This window comes from Rhinolophus hipposideros (genome assembly GCF_964194185.1).
Source record: "Rhinolophus hipposideros genome assembly, chromosome: 18".
In the NCBI taxonomy this organism is placed as follows: domain Eukaryota; kingdom Metazoa; phylum Chordata; class Mammalia; order Chiroptera; family Rhinolophidae; genus Rhinolophus; species Rhinolophus hipposideros.
This window is the reverse complement of record NC_138064.1, coordinates 37,316,788-37,344,696: the sequence shown is the minus strand read 5'-3', so window position 1 is coordinate 37,344,696 and position 27,909 is coordinate 37,316,788. Positions and strand designations below refer to the sequence as shown.

Here is a 27,909-nt window from a genome sequence, read left to right as displayed (position 1 = left end):
GCTAAAGCTTTTTTTCATCCAGATACGGTGTAATGTCATATGTGTTGGAGAAACTACTAGGGAATTAGATTTACATTATTTTAGTCATAAATGATAATTGTCCACAAGTGCTGTCAGTACTGGGGTGTACAGGTAGAAGTTTCTCTTCTGGTATTTTTACGTGACGGTAAATTGAAATATGTGACTGCATTTTGAGAGTATAGTTCTAAATCTGAATTGTTCTTTTTTCTACCAATCAGTTATCAAAAAGAAGCATAGCAAAACCAAGTTAAATTTAATATTGTTAAACAGCAACTTTCAAGATAAAGTTCATACACACATTATATGAAAATATTTACCTAGAAGCACAGTGATAATTTATAAAATATTTTAATGAAAATATAAGTTAAAATCAAATACTTATACTTTTATACATATGTATGTTGCAAATTTAAGGTAAATCAACACAGAATAAAAACACAAAATGTTACATACAAATCTTACATAGCTTTATTTCTGCTGAAACATATAAACACTTTCTACTGTAATACAAATAAATTCCTCTACCAACATTCGAGAAGATTTGTTACCTAAATATATTACCTATTTTAGGGAAAAAATTCTTCACATTTTCATAAAACTCACAGACCGCAATAAAGTGCTTTTTCTAATAGTATGTATGTCCTCAGAAAATCAAACAAGTTTTAAAAAAATTATCATTTCCTGTCCTGCCATTATATTCTTTTTATTTCATCCCTACAGTCATAAGTTAAGCTACTTAGGCATTAGCCTAAATGACAAAAAGCTCTTTCTTCAAGGAAACTACTGCCTGTTTAGTCTCTTGGTCTAGCATACTGTTAAGATGCTTAACCTCGAGGGAAATTTTGGAAATATTGTATGACTGATATTATATTAATATATCAAATTTAACAGAACAAAGCAACACGAGTCATCTAGAGAATGCCAGTGATACATGAATTACAACATGGCTGGAACGAGAGGACCTTTCTGTGCCAAAACCTTTTCAGTAGTCTAAATACAATGTGGTTTTCCACTGTACACCCAAGTTTTTGAAGAGAACATTTAATACAATCAGTAGTACCTCCCTCTCGTGCAGAAACAGGAGATAATACAGGATCTTCAGTCATCAAAAACAGCAGCATCTGTATCACACAAACGATTACATTTTGGTTCATAAAGATACAATTGCCATACCTTTGATTTAAGAAATCCTAACACATGGAGCCTTCAAACAGTAACAAAACCTACACCTAATGCATTTGAATTTTAAAAGAGTAACTAATACATAATATTTGGTATATGTGTTATTTAAAAAATGCCTTCTATCATGTACTTTGTTGAAATACTTAAATACCTATGTACATGATTTAAATGTGTATAAAGACTTGGCATTTTTCTTCTAGACCCTGTATGCCAATCAGCACACAATTCACAGTGTTCTGAGTATCTGACACTCCCAATAAGATTAAGTTAAGCCCAAACCTATACCAAACTCTCAGTGCTAAGATAATTTTTCTTTTTTTAATAAAAATGCTCAATGGTTGTGGTTTCTGGAATATCTTTTTCAATATCTCAAAATTAGGATAATTTATTTTAAAATTAGGATTATGATTTAGAGGCAAAGTACAAATTCCTATTCATTTCAATTACAGGAAAGATATAAAATCATTGTAAAATAATGGTGAAAAAGATTCTTGCCTAACAGCCTCCATCTTATTATTTGGCAATGGTTGTTATTTCAAGTTGAAGGAGCATCACTGGTATTGCTGTTTGCGAGCATTTTGTTTCTGGAAAAAAACCTTTCCAAATTCATATGTACTGATCATAATGGCACAAGCAGGAGCAATTTTAATTAAACGGGGAATTAGGCCTGAAAAGAGAATAGAAAAAAAATCAAGACAAATTTTATCTTATTTTTTAAAATGTAATTTATTTGGTTTCATTCTGATAATGATCAAATTAAATGAAGTGATATATCAAATATTGTACCATACTGGTGTCAAAGAACAAGCCAAACTCACTTCCAACCTCCTCACTTTAATTCCATGTTATTTTATACAGAAATTTTACTCCACGTTACTTTATACAGAAATTTTATCTTACTGATAGTAAATCTATTATTTAACATTTTTAAATTTATAGCAAAGATCATAAATTAGGAGATCATAAATGTGGAATGTTTTCAATAATTTCCTGCTGAAAGTTAGGAAGGTGATAGATTTAAAAGTAAAAGTAAACATTTTATTCAACAATTTGGTAAAGCAAATATTTTTACCTGTAAATAATCCAGAAAACCCATTCTTAGCAACAATGTTCTTCATTATAGCCCAGGTTGACATATGCAAAGGCATAGAAACTAGATGTTAAATAAATGATACTATTATCAATTACCATTTAATTTCTAATACAGTTAAATACACACAAAACAGTATTTATTGCCTTTGGGGGTATATCATTTCATTATAATAAAAACATGTTTGCCTAAAGAGCTATTTTAAATCTTATTTTTAATAGTTGTATTCATTAAAAAAAAAATTAGGAAAAGGATATAAGTTTAAAGGTGTATAGGACTAGATGCAATGTAGGAGGAATATACAGAGGCTTCTCCCAAACTGATGTTTGTTTCTTAAGCTCGGTAGTAGGTATAATTTATACTTTTTTCCATGTCTTAAAAACTTTCATAATAAAAAATTTTAAAGATGTACAGAAATCTTCATGGGGTTCCCAAAGCCAAAAAGAAGCACTAATAACCATTTTCAGTTTTTATTTCATACATTAAAAAATTTTTTTTCCTAAGAAGAGGTTCTGAGGAAAACAGTTTTTCTCTCTAGTAAGGTCTAGCTTTATTAAAAAGCTATTTTCTGAATAGATGTGCCAGACTCGAGATAAATTAGATCAAGTTCTGTCTCCCCCAAAAGGTAGATTTATCCTTAAACTAACAGAAACATTTATTTGCAACCACTCAAACATCTGGAACATAGAAAAAAATTATAGTTTTAAAAAAACAGCAAAAATAGATGTCACTGAAGTTCAAAAACATAAAGCTTATGAACGAGCTGTTCCTGCACAAAGTTCGCTTACCTTCATTTTACCCAATGATTTTAACAGCTGGCTTAGCTCAGAAACTAGATGTAGTAACTAAAAAAAGTCTGCTAAGATGCAATCATGCTACCATGTGAACACTGAGACATCTGATACCCTGAAGATTTCAGTCTTTATTTGAGATCAGCTGAATGATGGGCATACACTCCTATATTACCCTCACTAGCTTCTGAGAGCTGCACTACAAAACTCTACAATAATTATTGTGTACATTGATGACAACTGAGTCATTAAGAAAGATAAGTACATATTAGTAAGCATGCCTAGGGAAAAGGGAAAAGTTAGAAAAAGATATCTTTTAAAAATGGCTTTTTAGAATTTTGCCACTTAATAGAGCTCATCTCAATGGGGCTCATCTCAAATTTCATTTAGATAAAATATCAGATGCTTTGTGAAGATAAATGAGGCCTTGTGATACAGGAAACTATACTTTCAGTGTAAGTATTAATAGCATAATAGCTATAGCAACCCAAGAGGAAGGGTACTTACTTTAAAACTAAGAACAAGGTATTTATGAATGAAATTTAACTTTCTAAAAAAAGTCAATCATAAAAACTTTATATTACTAGTTGGCAACTTTACGTTTAAATTATTTAAATTTTGGAAACAACTGTTGAAAGAAAGGGGGCAAAGTAGCTGGGTATTTCTAATCTTATAGGACTCAAGCCCCAAACTGGTCTCTATCTGAATAGCAGGGTGAAATTAATGTAAAAGAGAAAGGACAGAAAGAGTTAATAATTGAAGATAAGCCATGGCAGAGCTCTAATAGACCCTCCAAATTATCTTCTGCCTAAAGTTCCTACATTAAAGAGCTGTTCTTCAGGTAATCAACAACTTCTTATACTGTAAGGAAACACTTTGATTATTAAATATTTGAAGCATGAACAATAAAAGAAACACTTATTTATCAAATTTATCAAATCCTAACAACTGGATCTTTCAGATACAGTTGAAGCCCCCTGTATATTTCGTCCCAATCCTTCCTCTCTCTCTCCTCAGACATAATCACTCTCTTAGCTTTTTATCTTTCTCATGCATGTGTTTAAACTTTTACTACACACTTTATACTTACTCTTGTAATGTGCTTTAGGATTATCTATGTTGGCAGTTTAGCTATATTTTATTCATTTTAATTGCTGTATGGTTTATCACAATTTACCCATTTCCCTGCCAAGGAACATTTAGGTGGTTTCTAACTTTTGAGGATTCAGACTTCTTCAGTGAACATCCTTGTATATGTGCAAAAGTGTCTTTAGGACACATACCTAGGAGGTGAATTGCTTGTTCAAAAGCATTTCTTGACATTGCCAGATCATTTTCCAAAGCAGTTCCAAATTTATAGTCTCACCTGCCCGTGTGGAAGTTCCCACAGCTCCACATTCTCCCCAACAATCCAGTGATAAAATTTATACAGCGCATTTTTAAGACATTTGCCAAATACAAGCATTTTTTAAAATGATTTTTAAATTTCTATTGAAGTACTTTAAAATATTTAGTACATTCAGAGAAAAAGAAGTTTTAACCTGTGGAAAACAGGTGGATCAGAGCCAGGTTTATAAATCTGAAACCGGAGGTTAAATGTTAAGAAATATATAAATAAATGAACAAGTTCCCTCTAGTACAGGATCTGGCACTTACTACATCCCGATGTGCTTCTCCTCTGCTAGGTTATGAGCTCTTTAGAGACTCAGATACCTCTTTTTTGCCTGTAGATACCAGCTGGTGCCTCACACCCAGGGGGCGCTCGGTCAGGAGCCGACTAATGGATGGAGGATGGGAGAAGTGGCCTAAGGGCACTGGTACAGAGCTCTTACTCTTGCATGGAAATGACCAGCGTTCTATAGGTAACACTTCATAGTTTCTGTTTTGCTAGGACGAAAGGGTTTGGTATGGCTGAGATATGGAACGGAGGAAGCCACTTCTAAATGGAGCTGACTTACTTCTTTCAATGGGGATAAATATACAATAAAAATGAGAAGAAATTTGGGCTTTTATCACTCAAATGAGAAGTGTAGTTTGCAATAGGAACATATCTTGCTAAATGTAAATGGTTCATAGCTAACGCAGAGTAACGAGTTAAAGTGACTAACAATAATCATGGAAAACTAAGACCCAAGGCTTATTTAGGTTTCTTCTTTTGGGTTTAAACCGAGAAACATTAATTAGAAAAAAAAGCAGTGATAGGTAAGAGTGAAATCTAATGAAAGATGCCCCCTGGTGCCATTCTCAGTGTGGATGAACAATGACAGTAACCCAGGGAACATTTCCAAAATACACAAGATAGAGCCCCACCTTAGATCTAATAAATACAAGTCCAGTGAGGGTGGTGTTCGGCTTTTCGTGCAGTGGAAAGGCACCCCAGGTGACTCCAGTGATTATTTACCTATGTAAGTGGATCTCAAACTTGAATGTAAGAATTGACTTGTAGAGATTCCCATTTTTTACCTTATTGTCACCATGACCAACATACGACTACCATGACCACAACATCAATCACTTATGGTAAGTTACAACAAAGAGAATATTCCTACTATTTTCAATACTATTCCTACTATTTTCACTTAACAGAGGAACAGGAATTCTGATGGGTTGGTAGAAAGATGGAAACAAAATAATTTGGACTATTAAGGGAGAAGAGATAGGGTTTAGACAACCAAACGGCTGACACACCCTAAAGAGGGAAGCGAGTAAACCCTATAATAAATTTTGATTACCTCATGTTTTAGTTCTAATATTAGACGGGACTAGGACTTTGGTAAGTCAAGGACAAAGTTGTCACTAATGTGCAGAATCATTTTCAAAGGTCTGTAATCAATGTTTCTTTCAACATTAGAATACCTATTTTACTTTGTATGCCAAATACTATACTGGTGGGCTATAAGAATTTATTTACATTAGAATGGTACAAAGCTTACATGACACAATTTTGTAATAGATAATTTCCAATGGGTTTGCTATACTTTCTACAGATAAATAATTGCAGAAGGGATCTAATGGATGCAACTAAGAGTACACTTTAGTTCTAGAAGAAATTACAGGTTATAAAGAAGTAAAGGTAGATGGGATGATAGGTAAAAAAAAAAATCAAAAAAAGGGAAACTAAAAAATAAACAGGAAAAAAAAAGAACAAAGAATTCTACACATATTAATGAGACAAAACACACTAAGAGAAAAAGGATTCCCAGTAATTTACAATCCTTCATCCTGATTTATCTAGATTTATTTGAAAAAAACAAAAAAAATTGTATTATTTAATCTTCCATATAGCAGGTATGGGACTAAACTGATGGCAGGCAAAATACATAGACTTTAAGATTTCTTAAATTATTTGTTTGGACTTAGAATTTTTTTTTTCTGGGTATTCTAACAGTGTATTCGTTTCAGTTAAAGAGTAAGGCAGAGGGGGAAAAATCTTATTATTATTTTAGATATTCCTAACTTAGTATCTGGAAAGAAAAACAAAAATTTTCATGGTGCCTTGAAAATGTTTTAAATTAAACTTACATTTATGACTTTCATACATCCAAAGTTGTGTCTGCTTCTGTGTTTTTACCACATCAAATGGTAAAGTTGCAACAGCTGCAAACTATCAAAAAGTAAAACTGATTAATTTAAATCTACCTTTGAATTTTTTCTAAAATATTTTTACATTCTTCTGTTTTGCACATTGCTTAATAAGGATAATATTGAAAATCATAACTAAACTGAAACTTAAAACAAAACCAGATATAAAGAGAAGCTTTTATTAAAGAAAACAGATACATGCCTTATGTATTTCTCCCAAAATTGAGAAGTAAAAATCTCAGAAAATTTCCCCTACTTTCCTGAGGTCACACAACTGGTGGTGCTGGAGACAGAATTCCAACCAGACCTGTGACTCCAAAACCAGTGTTCAGAATCTGTGATGCTCCTGTGTGTTCCATTCCTTTATTTCACATGAAGGTATAATACATATAATACATATTTATATAATATACATAATACATATAATACAAACGGCACCAATATTTTCTAGATTATTAAAATTTTTTTAAAATAATTTTTCTATGTTAAAGAGAAATATTAAAATATAAAACTTTTCCTTTATACTACCAGAAAGCAGTTACGACACGCTAAAGCCATTTTTCAACTCTTTTTAGATATTAAGCATTTATTTGTAAGTTAAGTATGGAATTAGTGTTATAATTCCAACTGTTAGGAATTTCTAAAAATAAACAGGACTTGTTTTTCTTCATTCATGCTGGATTAAGAGAAATACAATTAAGTTACATTTAATCACCTCACAAATAACAGGGATAATGAGATTTTGCTGGCACTGTAATTATTTAAATTGCTAAAAAAGTAATTGCTTTTTTGCCTCAGTGGGCTTATAACCCACTACTAGGCTTAGTTTGATAGATCTCAGATCTGGGAATATTGATAGCTAAATTTTGAACTCAATCACAGTGGCTTTCTTAGCCTAGGTTTTCTGACACTATTTTTCCAATATTTTCTTGCAGGTCTCTGTCACCTCACTATGCGCTTTCACTCGTTTTCATTTGGTTCCAGTATGTCAGCACCTCGCTCTAAGTCATCACAAAGTCATTTTGTAAGTATGTGCATGTAAGAAAACTCTTTGTGGCCAAGATCCTGGTGACAGGAATCTGCATAAAGGAAGTCTGCTACACAACTTTTCATTGGGTGGAAGAGGGGGAAAAGGGGTCCCCTCTACTACCAAAAACAGTCATTTGAGCTTCCTCCCTTCTGAATGTTATGTTTGTTAAAATTCTTTTAAGAAGTACTTAGCCAAAATGTTCCCAAAGATACAGGAATTAGCAGCAGAAGATGAAATTATTTCTATTCAGTCCATTTATACATATGACATAATACTCCATTAAATATCTAACCAGGCCTACTAGCATTTAACGAATAAATTGCCAGATACTTTGTAAATAATAAAGCACTATTTAATCTATTATCATTATCATAACTGTAGTTATCTAACGAATCCAAAAGTTGTCCAGAAAAATATAATAATGTATTTGTAATATATTAAAAACATAGATACAAAGAGCATTGTAAAATATTTGAATGGCTAATAATGTATTTCCTCAAAAATAGGATAAGTAGAAATTTTCAAAACAATGCAGCCTGAAAATGCTATCTCAATAAACATAAATGCTATATAATATTTTGTTCAGTTTGAATAAGACAATTATTATTTTATCATATTAACAACAAAAGAATACACTTACAGAACCAGACAATGCCCCTGAAGTAAAGCTGATCATAAATGTTGGTTCATATAAGCCAGATTTCTCACACAACCACTTCTTTAAAACTTCATAGTTATACCAGTACATTGCTATAAAAACAGAGAATGAAGTGAACACTTATTTAGAAATGAAATGCAGGACTTTAAAGACTTTATTTATAAGATTATATATCAAAGGAAAAGAGAAAGTCTAACCTTGACATACCTTGCTTTCTGTTCAGACACATACTAGGTGAGATTAAAAAAAGGAACCAAATTGTCAGTAATATTCTAGCAGACTTATAAACAAAAAAAAAATTATGCATCAGTGAAGTTTGGACTTTAATTCCAAAACCTGACAAAGACAGTAGGAGAAAGGAAATGTATAGGCCAAACTCATTTATGAAAATATGTGTAAAATCCTACAAAAATTAATGAAAAACAACTGAAGTCAAAAGTATTTCATAAAAGACTAGACATTATGACTACATTGGGATGTCCGAGGAATGCAAAGGTAGTAAATGTAATAAAAACCCATTAGATGCCATACACCACACTGACAGAACCACGGGATAATCTACAATGATGGAAAAACAAGGTCATTTAACACACTTTCCTTTAAAGCAAACTAATTTCTTGGAAAACTTTAACTAGGGTTAAAGAACTTTAACTTGATAAAGGGTATGCAGCAAGAACCTATACGAAAAATAATGATTAATGGTGAAACAGAACTATTTCCTTTAGAATGAGGAAAATGATAGGGATGCAACATTATCACTGCTACTATGCAAAACTGTCCTAGGCAGCACAGTAAGAAAGAGAAAATAAAAGCTATAATGATTAAAAATGAAGAAACGGGGTGGTCATATGGCTCAGTTTGTTAGAGCGCGAGCTCTCAACAAGGTTGCCGGTTCAATTCCTGCATGGGATAGTGGGCTGCGCCCACTGCAACTAAAGATTGAAAATGGCAACTGGACTTGGGAGCTGAGCTGCGCCCTCCACAACTAGATTGAAGGACAACGACTTGGAGCCGGTGGGCCCTGGAGAAACACACTGTTCCCCAATATTTCCCAATAAAATAAAATAAAAATAGTTATAATTTACATATTACTATCTATATAGAAAACCCAAAAGATATGCAACAAATTAGAATTTATGACAGTTTTAAAAGCAGCTTACTATAAGCTAGTAGACAAAAATCAACTATAACAATGCACCAGCTACAAAGATTTGGAAAACATTTTTTTTAAATATAAATTTTAAAATAGTTATCAAAAGTTGGGGCTGTGTGGGTATACCTATAAATACATCTTTTTAAAAAAGGTTGTATATAACCATTATGAAGAAAATTTTAAATTTCTACTAAAATACTTTAAAGAAGAGTTATGTAATAAAGAGAACATCCCTGGGGGGGGGGACAAGGTATCATAAAGGCTTTTTTATAATTTAGTAATTTAGACAATACTATGAGATTAGTGCAGGAAATTGGCCAGTGAAACAGATCCATGAAAACTTATACTATGAGAGAGGTGACACTGCAAATTACTGGAAAAAATACGGTTATTTAATAAATGATGGTAGGATAACTCTCCACTTGTGGGGGGAGATGAAATTGAATATTTATTTCAGTCCATAACCCCAAATCGATTATCGATAAATGAATGGCCAGAGAAACAGGGCCCAGTCTCATTAATAATCAGAAAAAAATTTAAGTTAAAGTGAGATAACCACTTTAAATTACCAACTGAACAAAAATTAAGAACTATGACAACAAAAGTGATGGTGAGGGTATGAAGGGAAGTAGCAGGAAACTGGTAGATGTGTAGATATACACAATCACTTTAGAAAAGACTTTGATATTTCCTAATAAAATTTTAGAAGTATATATGTGTACTAGCAACTCTAATACTGGACAAATTCTTGTATATGTACACTAAGAGACTTACAAAATGTTAACAGCAGCACTATCTGTGTATGCATAAACAAGAAATGAAGACAAGTTACACATAAAAATAAGAATGAATCTTAAGAAAATTTTTAGTAAAATAAACAGTTTTCTAGTTTTCTAGGTGCAGTTTTCTAGTTCGTATTTTGAAGTGGTGACTTCCCAGATGTTCATTTTATTAGTGTACTTCATAATTTGTATCTATTTTTCTGTATCAAATATAATTTTTAAAAAATTTGCCTAGGAACATATGGTTAATTACACTGTACATGTCTGGACAACATAACTGAACACAAAATGTTGAAGAAAAATAGTAATGAAAAGGGAAAAATGCATAGAGAAGTGAATAAGAGAGCCTAAGAAAAAGACTAACTCAAAAGGGAAAAGAGAGGAACACTATTAATACAAGGGTTCTCAATAATTATTTCAGTTCTTAAATGAAAACTACGATTCACAAGAGAAATACTACTGAAGTATGCACATTCTACAAGTTGTTAGTTTTACACTTTTTTCTTCATTCTTTTCATAATTCAGTGATTAGCACAATCTCCTATCTGACTTATAACAGTCTTGTTTACAAGATGCTCATTTACTGGGGGAGGTTATTATCTTTAATAATTGAAAAATGTAGAAGTCAATATAATTCATAGGTAGTCTTAAATGTATTTTATAGTATTTTGATTTGTGGTAGTTTACTTACCTTACTAATTATGACTTAGAATAATGTTAAAGATAGTTTGTATTATCAAAACATAAATACATACCAATTAACGTCTAAAAAGAAAATAAACACCAGAGAAAAGAACACCAGGCTTGAATTAGAAACTATTCATTCAATACACTCATAAAGCTCTGAGAGCCCAACACTGAACTAAGAGTTTGTGGTTACTAAAGATAGCTTCTTACCTTTATAGTCTTAAAAGGTTTAAAATTTAGTTGATTTACAAGTAAAATATTAATAAAACAAAGCTACTTAGAATTTAGCAGACACTGATAAGGTAAATCCTACCTGAGAACGGTACGTCTCTAAGAACAGTGGGGGCCCAGCCCCTCCATAGGGAAATCCAACCATCTTCAGACACTCTCTTGCTGACAAACTGATGCAGCTCCTTGTAAGAAAACTTCTTATACTGCATCTTGGTTCTAATCAATTCTAATGGACTTATCACAGTTACTGCACCGACTAATACAAACAGGCAAATATAAAAACAACAAAAACAAAGCCATGTACTCTGCAAACACATGCACAATTAATATTTCATGCATTTTGTATTTTAAACTTCTATTCTGAAATGTCTATAAACCTGAAAACCAAATATCTAATGATACCAACATATTGGTACGGATTTTTTTCCTTGATAAAGGTATTTCTTAAAAGTCTGCCTTCATATACCTTACTCTTTCTGGTTTCAGTTCTTTCAAGGGCAGTTCCAGAAATATACATCAGCTGGGACTACTACAAAAATGACACCAACTGCCCAGAGAAAAATATCCTTCTGTATAGGGGCAAATTTCTTTCTGATTAAACTCTGAATCTCCAAGTCTCTAAGGAAAATGATTCAGGACTTTGGCATCAATTTGACATTAATCTGATGTCATCCTAAAACCTAGAATCTAAAATCTCTGTCCAAGATTCAACAGGGATGGGTTGATCCCATTTCATTCTGATGGCCATAACATACCCTATGACTTCTAGAGTGTAAATATTAACAAATTAGTACAAACTACAAATGCAAAATATAAATTACCAGTACTTACTCGTATTTTATACAAATTCTCTGTGAATGTCAAATTTTTAAAAGAAGCTTTAAACAGAAATCAAAATGAAAGATAGTAAATTTATTACTTACATCTGGCCATGATTCCAGCAACAATTGGTATGTAGCTTCCATTTTCTCCTAATTTACATCTCAGAAGATCAGTTAATTGATCATAGCAGGTGAAATAAATAACTGTGGCAGGAACTGCCATCACTCTGTTAGAAACACAAAAATATTTGTACATAATTATCAAAAGGCTTAAACATATTAAATACAAGCTAAAATACTTATATTTTGTATCAGCTGAAAACCACAATGAATCAGCCAAGGAGATAAATTTTTCTTTCATTTAATAGGCCACAACAAAATAGGTATCTGCCCTCCAGAAGTTTACATTCTAGTTGTGAAAAGTTACAGAGCACCCAGTCAGGTCATAAAGAGGAAAAGACAAATAAGGACACTTCTGTCTCCTACACTTGTCCTGTTTCTGGTCTCCCAAATCTTCCTTCCCAATTATATTTACCATAACATGAAAATCACTGAAGAAAAAAGTACAAGAGCAACTGTAAAATATTTTTGAACTATGGACCATGTATCATACCTGCTTATAACTGTAAATAAATTACAATTAATGTCGCCAAAGTTATTTACTATATTGAGGAAATTCCAATGACATTATTTTTTAAATGAAAATATCAAAAGGGAATTATTAAAGTTGCAGACACTATTATAAATATTAATGCAACACGAAAACAATCTGTTTAAGGACTAACTAAAGAACATTCAGATAGACCACACTTTGGAAGGCCCAATGTTCTACTATAGTGAAGTTTGATTATGAGAATTTCGAAATAGGATTGACTATTAGTTTTGGATCTGCCACTAACTTTATAACCTTAGGCAGTGTTTAAAATATATGCCTCAAAATTGACTAATTTGCTGCATAAAAAGATAAATTAGAAAGCAATGATGTACAGAAAAGCAAGGTATTGATTGGGATTTTTACATTCAGCCTTATCAGTTTATCACATTAATTCATATAATTGCTAGATAGTGGAGAATTATCTGGAAAAGGGAAAATACACTGATCGCAGTATCTCATTATTTTAGTAAAATAAAAAGTCAAATGAACAGCAAATTCTTAATTTTTGAACATGAAAAAAAAATTATGCTTGTGCACCAAAGACAACACAGCAAGCCTGGTTGCTCAAAACTTCTGTACATTCAGCAGAGCACATCTGCACACTTAACCTTTGGCCAACTCCAAGAAATTTAGCCCTTGGAACATTTCCCATTATTGTTTTCTAGTATGTCTGGAGCGATAAACCAACTTGTCTAGGTTTATCTGTGCAAATGATGTCATTTGTGGTAAACATGGGTTGGGACAGAGTCCCAGAAAGCAGTTTCCAGGCTCTCAGCCTCATGTGGAAAGCTGCTGGCCCAGATGTGTAGCCTGGGCATGCACGGGATGCATCTTTATGTAGGCACTTGCGTAACCAGTTGACTGTCAGCCATTCTTGTTCTGTATGGTACATAACTGCGGTAGGTACGTTGGCCAGCGCAGATGGTATAGGTCGTGTGGATCCCACATCCTGTGTCTCACCCGGCCGTCAGCGAGACTGTGCTGCAGGAAGGCCCTCGTTGGGGTGTTGGCAGATGTCTGCTGCTTGTGTCTCGACCAGCCTCCGATCGAGAATATAGTGGTATAAACCCCATATCCATGGCTCCGTTGTTGTTCCTTTTCAGCTTCACTGTATTCTGCGTTCACCTGCTGGGAGCTGAGCCCCAGTATTACCCTTGCCATTACAATCTGCTTTCATTTTGGGGGTCTGGAGTTTTGATAATCTGAGCTGGTCACAAAGATAGAATGTGCCTATGCCATCAACCCCAAAAAACCCTAGACTCTAAAATTCAAGTGTGTTTTAGGGTAGAAATACTTTGCACATGCTGCCATGCTGAGAGAATAAGCACACCCTGTGCGATGTCATGAGGGAAGACTCCAGAGCCTATTGCCTGGTCAACTTCTGTTGTGTCTTTTCACTTACTAATTGTGCAAGAAAACACAGACGTGAGTAAAACCTCCTTTAGACTTGATTAGCAAATCATCAAATGTGTGCGTGGCTGTGGGACTCACAAAACAATGCTTTAAAAAATGAAGTTCAAATATTAAAAATGCATGATTTTGTCTAATCATGCTGATTATAAGTCAAAACAAAACAACCATCATTTTGTAAGAAAAATATTAAATTTCAACTTACAAGGTAGGAGGAAGGCCACTCCACAGTGACTTTACACCCTCGTTTCGAATGATTTTCAAAAAGGCATCCTAAAGTTATAATAGAAAAAAGTCGTCAAAGTATATCACTGAACCTGATATACAAAACATTTACACCGTGTCCGCGAAAATAAGAGCTAGCGGGATGGACCATCAGCTTTAATGTGTCTTTTGGAGCAAAAATTAATAAGACCCACTCTTATTTTACTATAAGACCCAATATAATATAATAAGACTGGGTTTTATATTAACTTTTGCTCCAAAAAACGCATTACAGCTGATTGTCCGGCTAGGTCTTATTTTCGGGGAAACACAGTACATGAGCCCTACTAGATCCTCACTGTGACGATCAGAGAAAAATTCCCTCTTGCTTCAAACAGGATGGGAAAAAGTAACCATCTGAAAATAGAATCCAAACCTCTGTCTTCCTTAACAAAGCCTATATATACCCAAGGGAAAAACGTGGCTAGTTGGCCGTCTGCTGTAACCAGTTAGCCAATTAGCCACTGATACAACTGCCGTGGCTACGTTGGTTAGTCGGTCGGTTGGCAGGCAGCGAAGCGGACAGCAGATTGCAGGTCGTGTGACTCCAGCCTCTAGTGAGACTATAGTGGTGTGACTCCCCTATCTATGGCTCCGTGGGTGTTCCTTTTTGGCCTCACCATGTCCTGCGTTCTTATGTGGGGAGCAGGACAGGAGGCCCTGCAGGCCGCCTCGCGGAGCGAGCAGGGTCTCCCGCATGCCTGGGAGCACAACATTCAGATCATAGCAGCTGTACAATGAAGAGGTAGTCCCCCACACCATGTACCCATGGAGGCTGAGTGGGGAACCTGGACTTCCAGCTGTATATACATAATTATGCTAGTGAAAAGTGCCAATCCCAAAGTATTATCTTATGATTCCATTTATATAAAATTCTTGAAATTACAAAATTACATAAATGGAGACCAAACTAGTAGTTGCCAGGAGTTAAGGAGCAGGTGAGTACACAAAGGAAATGGGTATGACTCTAAAAAGGAAACAGAAGAATCCCTGTGGTGATGGAATTGTTCTGTATGTCAACTGTACCGATGTCAACATACTGGTTCACATCCTATATTGCACTTGTTTTATGTAAGATGTTACCATTTGGAGGAAACTGGGAAAAGTGTACATGGGATCTGTCTATATACTTTTCCTTAAAGTTGCACATGATCTATAATTACCCCAAAATAAAAAAGTTGAATTTAAAAAATGTACTCCCTTTTTTTCCTACATAAAAAAGCATGAACAGTTGAAAAGAAAGTTAACAAAGTTAAAAGACAAAAATTCTTCCCTTTTTCTGTTTAGTATCTACTTTTTAATTGCTGATAAATGTGCTAAGTATTAATATACGATGAAATTTTACTCTCCTACAATTTGGAAAATCTTTCATATATAACATTAAATAAAAATTAGAAAACATACAGTGTTTATAAATAATATAATGTCCTTACCAAGGTTCCCCGAAAACATCCTGGCTTCTTATACCATGCTTTGTTGCTTTCCTCTTCACAAACACATACATGATCCATAAGTCCATTACTATATACAAAACATTTTCCTAACAGAGAAGATTCCAACAGTCAAAAATTACTTCACACAACTGTATTGTTTTTACTGATGAACAAACTGAAATTACAATGAGGAGACTAGAAAATTATGAAGAGATATAACCGTGTCCTCACCTTTTAGGATGTAACATGTTATTTGATTTGCTTAATGACACAGCAATGAAAGCTAAATTCACACTGGTGAAAAGTAATTGAGTAAATTAGTAGGTTTTACATTTTCAGAACTGTAGTAAGCAAATGCACATAAAAATAAATTCTTTTTGGTTATCTGAGGAAATGAAGAGGAAAGATAAAGGAGGAACAACTGTTTTGAAAAGAGAACATGGGTGTACGTCTTCTCTGTTTGATCACAACTAAACTCTGGTATGCAAGGAAAATGCAGACAAAAATATATTATGAAATGTAATGTATATCTGAACGTTCCTAAGAGAGTAAATCTTACAAGTTCTCATGACAAGAAAAGGTAAATTTGTTAACTATGTGAGATGAAGGATGTTAACCAAACTTATCGTGATCATTCTGCAATATATACATACATCAAATCATTGTTGTATACCTAAAACTAATACAATGTTATATGTTATGTCAATAAAAAAATAAATTATAAAAAAAAATTCTTCTTAATCAATGTAAATAATGCTATGCTTCGTCCCTTTCTCTGTATTTATACTGTTCACTTTAGACATTCGTCACCTCCCACGTAATTTACTACTTCCTCTAATACCGACTCCTTCCAATTACTGGACTCATTCTTGCTGCCAAAACTGTCTTCTCTGTTCAGCCATGTATAATTCTGTGAGTTTCATAATACATAAGTGTCCTCCTTCTGTTTTAAAGGCTTTCTTTAATGTGTAGGAAACTACCTTACTTTTTAGTGTCTCCCTACAATCCACCTACCCTGTCATTCATCTGAAATATGCCTGTTGTTCATTCCGCCTCATTGCTATGTGTTCAATAGTGGCATTTATGTCTGAGCCACTATGACATAGTCCAGTCAGTTTCCTGCTATTTAAACATATTTTGAAGTGCGCCTTATAAGACTATACAAATTGATCAAGGAATTGTGGTTTTTACCCATCTAATAAAAATGAATAATTACTCTTCTCAAATTCCACATAAACTATACTGTCTAGCAATTAAGGAGGAAGCTAGATTCTGTTTCCTTACAAGGACAATTCTGTTCTTAAGAGGCATATACCCAAATATAAAACCATCCTCTGACTTAATTAGTAGGTTCATAAAAGTTTTATGTATGCATATTTCTTTTCTACCTAGATCTCATCATGTACAACTAAGGAAAAACTGTTTCTGCATGAGGATAAAGAGGCATCAATTTATTTCAACTGATAAAAAGAGAATATTATTCAAATAAAAATGAATGTAGTAACATTTAAAAATCCAACATAACACTTTTAGGATAATTAATATATACCTTTGGAAAATGGGTTGTTCTGGGCTTGGAGTCGGATTTTAACAACATCCAGGGGTGTCACTATGAAGATACATAAATTTCAATTAATAGGTGATATATGTGAATTTAGAGATGTTTGTCCAAAGAACACAAAATACATCGAATTATACATCATTACTTTATAATGGGTAAGATTGTTTATCCTAAGTAGTTTTGAAAATATCATTCTATTTTTTGTCCTTGAATTTTGTTGAAGAGGATTAATGAGAATACTATGTAATCATTTCTTTCACAAGTACTAAAATATCATTTGCAATATTTCTACAACTATAATGCTATTAAAACTAAAATACTAGTCCAAAAGTCTATTTAAATATTTGAGAATAACTCTGTATTATAAGTATCAATAATCAAACAATTGTAGTCTTCCTAATCTATTAAATTCACGTATAGCGAATAAAAACTATAGGTATGTATATTTCAGTAAGCTAGCCATAAATCATCTTTACCACCAGCTCGTGTTATTCCAATTGGGAACAGTACAGCAAAGAGGAATGGTTTTAAATTGCATGCTGCATTTTGTCCAAATAGAAAAAATGCCAAATAATTGTACTAAGAAAACTTTTCCTCATCTGAGAATGAGCAGGTTACACTGGATGATCTCTAAGACCTTTACAAACCCTAACATTCTGACCTGAAGTAACATACTACATCCTAAAGCAATTAGTTTATGTTTGTTCTAGTTATCTGCTATCTTATTTAAATAAACCAGCCAACTTAAAATCATTAAAATGCTAAATTATCACCTAACTATGTCATTTGGCTATGTCTATAAGAAACTGACTATAAAAAACAGAAAAATGTCGTCCAGAGAAATTTAAGAAATTCACCATTAATGGAAACAAAGTAAAGCATAACTTGCATTTGCTGCTACTTGTAAATTGCCCAAATTCTGTATTATTCATGCTTTTTATTCAAAAAAGAATCATAAAAATTTAATACCAATAGGGACCACAAAGAACTCCTGGTGTAAGCCCCTAATTTTACAGATGAAAAATGAAGCTCAGAGAGAAGTAAAGACAATCCCAAAGTGCACTCACCCGGAGAATGACAAAGCAAGGACTAAAATTCAAGTCTCTTGATTCTCTATTCAGGGTTCTTTTCATGTTATCATGGTGGAGGGATAGTGTCATTTATGAAGGATGAATGATAATTTATCATTATTTCACAGATAGTAAAAGTCAAATGTATTCACTGCTTCATTCAGTCACATAATCTACAAAACATTATTTTACCCATTAGTGATGTCAATACAGCTCCAGTACAAGAGGCAAGCATTTGCTGAAGAGGTGTCACTTTGATAATCTGTGGTCCCCCTGCTTCAGGATCCATATTTTTTAACTAATTGAAGAAAAATCTGGTACAGAAAAGCAAGATGTAAAATAAAAGTTTAATGGAAAATGCCCTCAAAATTGACTGCTAAAAAATTAAACTATTAAAAACAATAATCAATATCAAAGCACATTTTGTGGCCACTATCAAAAGTAAATATGTAAGTTCTATACACAAAGGCACTACACAATTGTCATTAATAGAACGTGTTCTCTGATTTGTAAAAATTGGTAATGCATTTCATTCAGCTAAGCTGTGCAAGCAGCATCGCATTTGTAAGACAGTTCATAGAGCATTAAGAAAACAGACTCTGGACATGTAAAAAGAATGAAAGCAGCTGGCCAACTAGGCTCAAAATCTGTGAATTTAGCCTCTTAGATCCTCAAATCTGGTACAAAGTTAACAGCAAATATAGCATTATTTTTATTGCATATCAGAAGTTGTTGCAAAGGTAGAAAATAAAATAAAAAAAACATAACCTCCATAAGAAGCATTATCTTAGAAAAACTGGATGAAAAAAGCAAACTGTACTCTTTCTAAAAAGTCAGTTAATACAAAAAGGTATAAAAATCACTTATAAACTTGCTATTCAAAAATAACCACTGGCAACATTCAGGTGTCATTTTCCAAATGTCTATGTACATACAACCACATAAGTAAATATGCAAATGTGTGTATATATTATATATATAAACGCATGTACATATTACATCTAATCAATTGAACATGTATAAACGTCAGTGTATCTGTGTACATGCACCTTTTTTGAAAAACAAAATAGGTTAATACTGTTCATATTGTTTGGTAGCCAGCTTTGACACATATATTATATGTTACTTATATATTATATATATTATAATATATATATTGTATATTAAATATATACTTATATATTATATAAATATATTATAGACATTGTGTCAATAAATATAGACTTACAGTACTATTTTTCATGCTTAAACAATTTTTAATTTTATTTATTTAATCAGTCTCATTGTTAGACAACTAGGTTACAGCCAATTTTTCATTAGTTCATTCATTCATTTCATACATGCTCATATAACTATCCTTAAACCTGTATCTTTTTGTAGTCTTCCTTCAATTATTACAGGAGAAAAAGTAAGATTGCTTGGCTACACTAAAATCTTGAGACACAATGCTTTCCAGAAGGATTGAACCAATTTATACTTCCATTGGCCATGTGAGTTCATATTAACCCACAACTTCACCTAACCCTCTCTCACATTACAGATCATTTTTTTCTGAACCATTTGACAGTAGGTTGCACACATCACACCCCTTGATCCTAAATACCTCAGAATATTCTCTTATAAAATCATAGTACAATTATCAAATTGAGGAAACTTAATTTTGATAGTACTCTGTAGTTAATATCCCAATTTTATCAATTATCCCAATAATGACTTTATTAAAGTGAATGGGTAGTTTTATTGTTTTAGACTTTACCTACCTGTCTTAAGTCTTTTCCTCAACTCTATGTTCCAATATTTTATTGTATGTAACATCAGCAGCTGAAAATCTGTAGTGAAAAAACAAAGTAGCTGTTTTATCTTTTCACACAGGAAAGGGATAACATGCCTGAAGGAATATTTAAGAAACTTTACAACACAAATCACTATATATTTATTGAATGCTTTCTACTAAGTGCTTTGAGGAATATGAAGAACACTCCATAAATGCTAGCGTGAGTTTTGAAAGTATATTCACGAAAACTTCCTATTATCCCAGTAAATACATTCTGCTTTAAAACAAACAATTTTAGAACCTGAACACATTGATCAATTTTAGCTTAAGAGTCGAACTAATTGATTCTGTGACACAAAATTAACTATCTAACATCATCTATAATGTATTGTTTGGGGAAAAATTTTAATCTGAATTTACAAGGTGTGATCAAACAATATAGTGAATGTTTAAATTTTAAAAAAATTATTACAGTAAAAGACATACTGCCATTAACCCCCTCAGGTTACTCCCCTTTGCTTCAAACACTCTTATCCCATTCATTGTTCTTGCCACTTTCTGAAGCAGTTCTGGAAGTCCTCTTTCGTGAGTGTCTTTCGTTGGGCTGTTGCAAATTTTTTGTAGACCAGTGAAATTACATTGGTATTAAACTGAACCAAATTAAAATACTATGCATTCCCCCAGGCAACAATAAGAAAATAACTCAAAAACATAACAGAAGAAACAAGTAAATTAAAATGGTATATTGAGACAATATCTATTTAAAACAAAAGAAGGCAATAATAAAGAGTAAAACAAAACAAACATAAGACATACAGAGAAAAAAAAAAGCAAAATGGTAGACGTAAATCCTTCCAGATTAAATATAAATGGATCAGGGCCAGCCTGGTGGCTCAGGCGGTTAGAGCTCCATGCTCCTAAATCTGAAGGCTGCTGGTTCGATTCCCACATGGGCCAGTGGGCTCTCAACCACAAGCCAGTTCAATTCCTGGACTCCCGCAGGGATGGTGGGCAGCGCCCCCTGCAACTAAAATTGAACACGGCACCTTGAGCTGAGCTGCCACTGAGCTCCCAGATGGCTCAGCTCGGTTGGAATGCGTCCTCTCAACCCCAAGGTTGCCGATTCGACTCCCGCAAAGGATGGTGGGCTGTACCCCCTGCAACTAAAGAAACGAGAACTGGACCTGGAGTTGAGCTGCGCCCTCCACAACTAAGATTGAAAGGACAACTTGAAACTGAACGGCACCCTCCACAACTAAGATTGAAAGGACAACAACTTGACTTGGATAAAAAGGCCTGGAAGTACACACTGTTCCCCCAATAAAGTCCTGTTTCCCTTCCCCAATAAAAAAAATCTTAAAAAAAAATATAAATGATCAAACTATACCTTGTCTATAAGAAAGATGTCATAGATTCAAACACAAAAATAGGCTGAAAGTTAAAGAATGGAACATAAGTAAAATAATTACAAAGGTAAATGTACAAATATGCATTAACGTATTTTTGGTTAATAATTCCTCTTTTTTCCCTTGACATGATTTAATATAGTTATATAAAACAATAATTATAAATCTGTTGATTGCTGTCATTTATAACTTTGTCACTTATAACAATACATCATCTATAACAATAACAACATAAAAGGGTTGGGGAATTAAGTTATACAGGAGCAATGTTTTTATATACTATTAAAACCAAGGTGGTATTAATCTGAACTAAATTGTTATAAATTACATTTTAGTTATAATCCTCAGCACGAGTAAGGAAATAAGTAAAACATATAGAGAGACAGAAAGAAAGAAAAAGAAATAGTACACTAAAAATCATCTACCTATAACACAAAAGAAGAAAGTAATAAAAGAAGGAAAAAAACATTATGACATATAGAAAACAAGAAAAAACTGGCAAAAGTAAGTCTTCTCTTATGAATCATTTCATTAAATATAAATGGATTAAACTCTCCAATTAAGAGACCGAGAGTGGAAAAATAAGTTTTAAAAGTGCTCTAACTAAAAAGGACCCATTTTAATTAATTAATTAATTAATTAATTTTTAAAAGATTTTATTAGGGAAGGTGATCAGGACTTTATTGGGAACAGTGTGTACTTCCAGGCCTTTTTTCCAAGTCAAGTTGTTCTTTCAGTCTTAGTTGTGGAGGGCGCAGCTCAGCTCCAGGTCCAGTTGACGGTTGAAAGTTGCAGGGGGCGCAGCCCATTATACCTTGCAGGAGTCGAACCGGCAACCTTGGGTTGAGAAGACCCGCTCCAACCAACTGAGCCATCTGGGAGCTCAGCGGCAGCTCAGCTCAAGGTGCCATGTTAAATTTTAGTTGCAGGGGGCGCTGCCCACCATCCCTTGCTGGACTCAAGGAATTGAACTGGCAACCTTGTGGTTGAGAGCCCACTGGCTCATGTGGGTATCGAACCAGCGGCCTTCGGAGTTAGGAGCATGGAGCTCTAACCGCCTGAGCCACCGGGCTGGCCCCGGTGAATTTTACTTTATGTAAATTTCAGCTCAATTTTTAAAAAAACTCCATGTTATTTCAAAATACATTTGCTGGTGGAGAGAAGATTGTTGCTATGCATGATAAAAAAGATGGAGGAGCAGTTACTGAAAGATTATGTGTAACAATATGCATTTCTCATCTGAAAAGAGAAACTAGGGGTTGACTGGATCAAGACTAATTAAGGATCCTAGAAAAAATGGCAATGAGAAAAATGAAAATTATTTTTTAAAAAAAGTAATGCCGATAAATAAACTAATTAGATTCTTTTGAAACAAATGTTGATCCACCTCACTGATAGTGTCAAATTTAAGAATCCAGATTAGAGGTCTCCCTTTGGTCATTCTACCAAGATTGACTGTTCTAACATCTAATAGAAAAGATAAATATCTTAGTATTATCCACCAAAAACTAATTTTTTAAAAAGTACATGCAATTTTCATAAAATTCAATGGGAACGATAAAGCAAAATTTTGTTTCTACTCTGCAATTTTGCTTAGGATCAAATATTCAATAAAAGTGTTACAAACGTGTAAATTTATTCATCAAATTATATAAACTTACTAACCTATCTCAGTATGTAATGCCACTGGATGATCAAAAATCAAGATCAAAATATATGCAATGACTCTGCTTTGAGAAATAGAACTCTAGCAAAGAAATTTCAAAGACTGAAAGAAGCCACCTTGAGTGGATAATGGGAGAATTCACATAAATTGTAATGGACACTAGAATAAGCATTTTACAGCAATATAATGAGAGAAAGCGCCGAATCCTAACCACTAGACCCACCAGGGAGCCACAACAGCAATATAATGAGTAATTCAATAATGAAAATAATACGTAAACTTTATTTAATCTACATGCCAGGAGCTCAGCAAGATGTTTCATCTCTCCCCAAAAAATTTCCCCCAAAATTTATTGTATGGTAATTAGCTTTACATAATGTGTCTTAAAAAAGTAACATTTATACTTTACTTGATGTGTATTATCACTTCATGGTATAACCCCATTAAAGAAAAATTCAGCAACGTATTGTAAAGTTAAAGATGTGGTATTCTAAAACCAGAAACAACAAAAACAAACTACATGAGATACCAGTTCACACTCAGTAAATGACTAGGATATGTAACAACTCATATGTTGCTGGAAGGAAGGGCTAAAAACTTCAGTAGTTTCATTCATAATGTTAAATATTCAGTCATATGACTCAGCAATACCAATAAAAACAAAAACATATGTCCACAAAAGACCTGAAAACAATGTTCATAGCAGCATTATTCATAACAACCCCAAACTAGAGACAACCCAAATACCCATCAACAGGTGAGTAGATAAACTGTGGTATATTTATTTGCACTATGGAATACTACTCAGCAATAAAAAGGAACAAACTATGATACATGTAGCAACATGGATGAATCATAAAAATATTACGTTATGCAAAATAATCCAGACACAAAACATATAAATTACATGTTTCCATTTATATGAAGCTGAAATAAAGGCAAAGCTATTCATGATAATAGAAATCAGAAGAGTGACTACCTCTGGTGGGAGAAGGGAGATTGGAACAAAGAATGAAATAACCTTCTGAGATGACAGAAGCGTTCTATATTTTGATTGGAGTGGTAATTCCATACTTGTTAGAATTCTTCAATCTGTAATAAATGGGTGCATTTTATCATACATGGATTAAGAGCATTAAAATTTTTAAAATTTATATGATGAGACTTCTATGGGGTCTTTGACAAAACCAGTCTCACTGGATGTAGCACACTGTAGGTACTCAATCAATACAGAAGAAGGAAGTGGGATAGCTAAGTAGATTGTTTTATGGTCAATGTGTATTCTGTACTACCCTAGAGGAATTCATAATCTGGTTGAGGACATACAACCTCTGAACCAGTTTATTATCCTTACCAGCTCCTACAGGTGCCCCAGCAGCCTCTTAATTATGCTGTCTCAGGGGGATCCACTCTCAAATTTTGAATCCTTATGTCTTGCTTATTGTCCACTTTGACCCTTCACCTAGGTGTGTTCAAGGACCTGACATGCTGTATTTTCCCTGGTTTCCCAGCCACCCTCATCTGAGACTTGCATTTCAGTGCCACAGCCACTAACCAACTCGATCCTTTCATATGCTTAGCCTGCAAAACTAAGAACTTAACCTCAGAAAAATCTTAGGGCCTCCAATTCACCAGGGTAGTAAGACTCTGAAATATGAACACTAAATAATAAAAATGACAACAGAACACGTTTCAGAGGATAATATATTAATAGTTGGCAAATGAATCAAACAGGAATATTATTAAAGGTCCAAAATGAGCAGGAGGTAAAGTCTGAATGAATCAAAGTTAGGCTTGCAATGAAAGGAAAAAGGAACAATTGCCAACCAGGTGGAGGGACTTCAGCAAAAGAAAGAAAACAGGAAAGTGATATTGCAGAAGAGTGAATAAATCCATTTGTCTAGACTCTAGAATAAAAAATTTGTGTATGGATATGTGTGAGGTTGTCTGGAAAAGCAGATTAGGACTCATTTGATAATCACAAAATGCTGTTGGGTAGGTTGAGCAGATAGATATTACCTTCATTTACGGAGGAATAAACTGTAGTATAGAAAGGTTAATACTTGCTCAAGGTCATAAAATGACTTAGAAATAGAGCCAATACTGAATAAAATTCATTTCTCCTGATTTTTCCACAGCTAACGTGTTCATTTAGATCATGATTCTACTCACTGTTCTCTTACTTAATAGAAAACTCTTTAACCAAACTCTCACCACTAATAACCCTGACCCCATTCCTTTCTTCTTGGATGTATACTTTTCACCTGGAGCACATTTCAAGATATACTTTAACATAAATCTTATTCTCTTACCGATGGCCCAGATTATTGACATGAGACGTAAGGAGGTTTCTATACTTACAGGCCATAGATGCAAGTATATGACCAAGTTCTTCTGGTGGCTATTAAAACATTTGAGTCCAGTGATACTATTTTTAAAAATTAACCTTGGGTTACAGATTAGAAGATTACTAACACTATCCTATAAAACAGACTTTCTGCTTCTCATAGCTTGGTATTATCACCTACAGTGCAGTCAAGGGTGTGTCTAAGCATACGGTACAACTATGTTACTGTCCTTCCTCATATAGTAAATAAGGAAGGAAATTCATCTTTCACTCGAAACTAAAATGGACTTCCAGTTTTTATTTTCTTCAATAAAAATGTGTTTACATCTTTCTCATATCCTCTAAACCTTTCAAAGACCTAATCTTCCCTTCCTATCACTTTAATTCCCGACACTGACAGATTTTTTGCAAGAGTATACTCAATCTGTTTCCACTTCAACCTCATCGTTTAATCTAGTACGGTACTTACCTGAGCCACCTAATGAAATTCTCAGTAAGGAAACCAATGACATCTTAAATGCCAGAATCAAAGGCCTGTTTTTCAAGTCCTTAGCCTTTCTCAAGTCTTGAGGATGGAGGGATTGGTGCAGAGTGTACCACAATGGTAGCACTCACTGAGCTCTCACTCTGTTCCAGGCACTGTACTAATTAAGCTTTCAAAAATATTTCATTTAATTCTCACAACATCTAATAAGTATTTATTACTCCCTTTTCAGATTAAAATCAAGGCTCAAAATTACCCAAAGCCATACAGTGAAGCCTGCATTGATCCCAATATTTGCAATTCTGACTTTTGACAGTTTTGTTCCCAGTTCTCTCCTAACTCTGTGGCCTTTTCTCCATCTCTTTCATTATTTTCTCACCCTCTGCTCATTCTCTACTTCTCTCATTTCACATGCTCTCCTGGGGAATTTCATTTCCTCCCAAAACTGTAACAGCATTCTAAATTACTGTTTCTACTATAATAACCTTTTATAGCTTTTATAAACATAAAAATCTTGTGCTCTTTCTGTAGTTTACATTTTGAAAAAAGGCTCTTTTTCCCAAATAGATATTCTCATGTTGAGTGTTTATTTACCATCCTCTTGCCTCTCAAGATCTGTAACCTTTTTATGCATCACCCCATGTCTGAAAATCAGTGATGGGTGTGTGTCACCCATCCCCGTATCTCTCCTGAATTACAATCACCAACTGTCTAATAAAGATAGTTCATGATTTTCTCCCCAGGCCCTTCCACCTAAAGCCATCCACAGTAAAACTCTCATTTCCCTAACCAAACCTGATTCACCTCTTCGTGTTCTCCATTTTGGCTAAAGCTATCACAATCCACCCTTGTCTATGCCTTTCAGGTACCTGTTTGCAAAAACGGTGTTACTGGCACTAAGTTCTCTGAACTACGAAGTTTAAAAAAAAAACACAAAAAAAAACGGACAGTAATTAGTACTTATTATGGCCGGGAGTTAAGGAATTCAAGGTAGTACAAGATTAAATCTTCTTCCTCCTTGAGTTTACAAGCAGCAACATACCCAAACCATTTTTTTTTTTGGTCAGCGTTTTCCCATTTACAAAATTTTACAGTTGAAAAACCGAGACTCAAAGGGATTAGGTAATTTAACTAAAGTCTTACAAGCTGGTAAGTGGCCAGCCCAGACCCCAAATCCTAGATTTGAGATTTCAAATTGCACTCTATTATTATTGAAATAAACCACTACACAATACAACGAAAAGTGGTCTGTGTAAAAGAGGTCAGTCAACAGAGCAGAACAGTCCAGTACCAAAGGGCACAGGGCGACCAGAACGCGCTGCAGGCGGCGGGCCTCCAGCTCGACCCCCGCTCCGACGCCCCGCGGCCGCTTTCACCGCACGGTGTCCCTCTGGGCCCGTCTCAGGCCGCGGTGACGGCAGGAAAACCAAGCTCCGCGACTCCGGCCGCAAAGAGCAGTGGCTGCCTCCGCCTCCGCCTCCCGCCCCGCGCCCAAAGCCGAGTCCCGGCTCCGCCGCAGCCGCCGCGCCTCCCGCCTACTGGACAGCCGACTCGCGAGAAATAAGGTACCTGGTGCAGGAGACGACCGGAGGGCAGGCGACCCCGGATAACCTGGAAGGTAGGAACGACCCTGGCAGAGGGCTGGGCCAGCAGCCCCCGGCGCTAACTGCACCCACTACGGTGAACACCGAGCCGCTGAGACCTTTCAGGGCAGCGCAAAGACGACACACCGCGCGCGTAAAGTGCGAATTTAAGGGAGAGGGCATCGCGACCAGGGAGGGGCGGGGTCGGGGCGGAGACGCGGCCTGTGG

At 34.4% G+C, this 27,909-nt stretch overlaps 1 protein-coding gene across 4 annotated transcripts; it reads right to left on the bottom strand.

The window, feature by feature from the left end:
- Positions 1-257: 257 nt before the first annotated feature.
- SLC25A40 (solute carrier family 25 member 40) lies at positions 258-27,837 on the bottom strand. 4 transcript variants are annotated; one of them, XM_081079461.1, is made up of 13 exons: positions 27,668-27,837; positions 24,247-24,359; positions 20,182-20,250; positions 18,614-18,735; positions 17,340-17,399; positions 15,791-15,897; positions 14,299-14,366; positions 12,131-12,255; positions 11,290-11,463; positions 8,337-8,446; positions 6,607-6,688; positions 2,276-2,356; positions 258-1,870 (listed from the first exon to the last, which is right to left on the bottom strand). In XM_081079461.1, exons 4-13 carry the CDS (start codon positions 18,708-18,710, stop codon positions 1,755-1,757), a joined length of 1,020 nt encoding a protein of 339 aa, XP_080935587.1. In that variant the 5' UTR covers positions 18,711-18,735; positions 20,182-20,250; positions 24,247-24,359; positions 27,668-27,837; the 3' UTR covers positions 258-1,754. The 4 variants fall into 4 exon arrangements, with proteins under 4 accessions (XP_080935587.1, XP_080935588.1, XP_080935585.1 ...); XM_081079462.1 differs by lacking the exon at positions 2,276-2,356; XM_081079459.1 differs by lacking the exon at positions 258-1,870 and having other exon boundaries at positions 1,984-2,356.
- Positions 27,838-27,909: the final 72 nt, after the last annotated feature.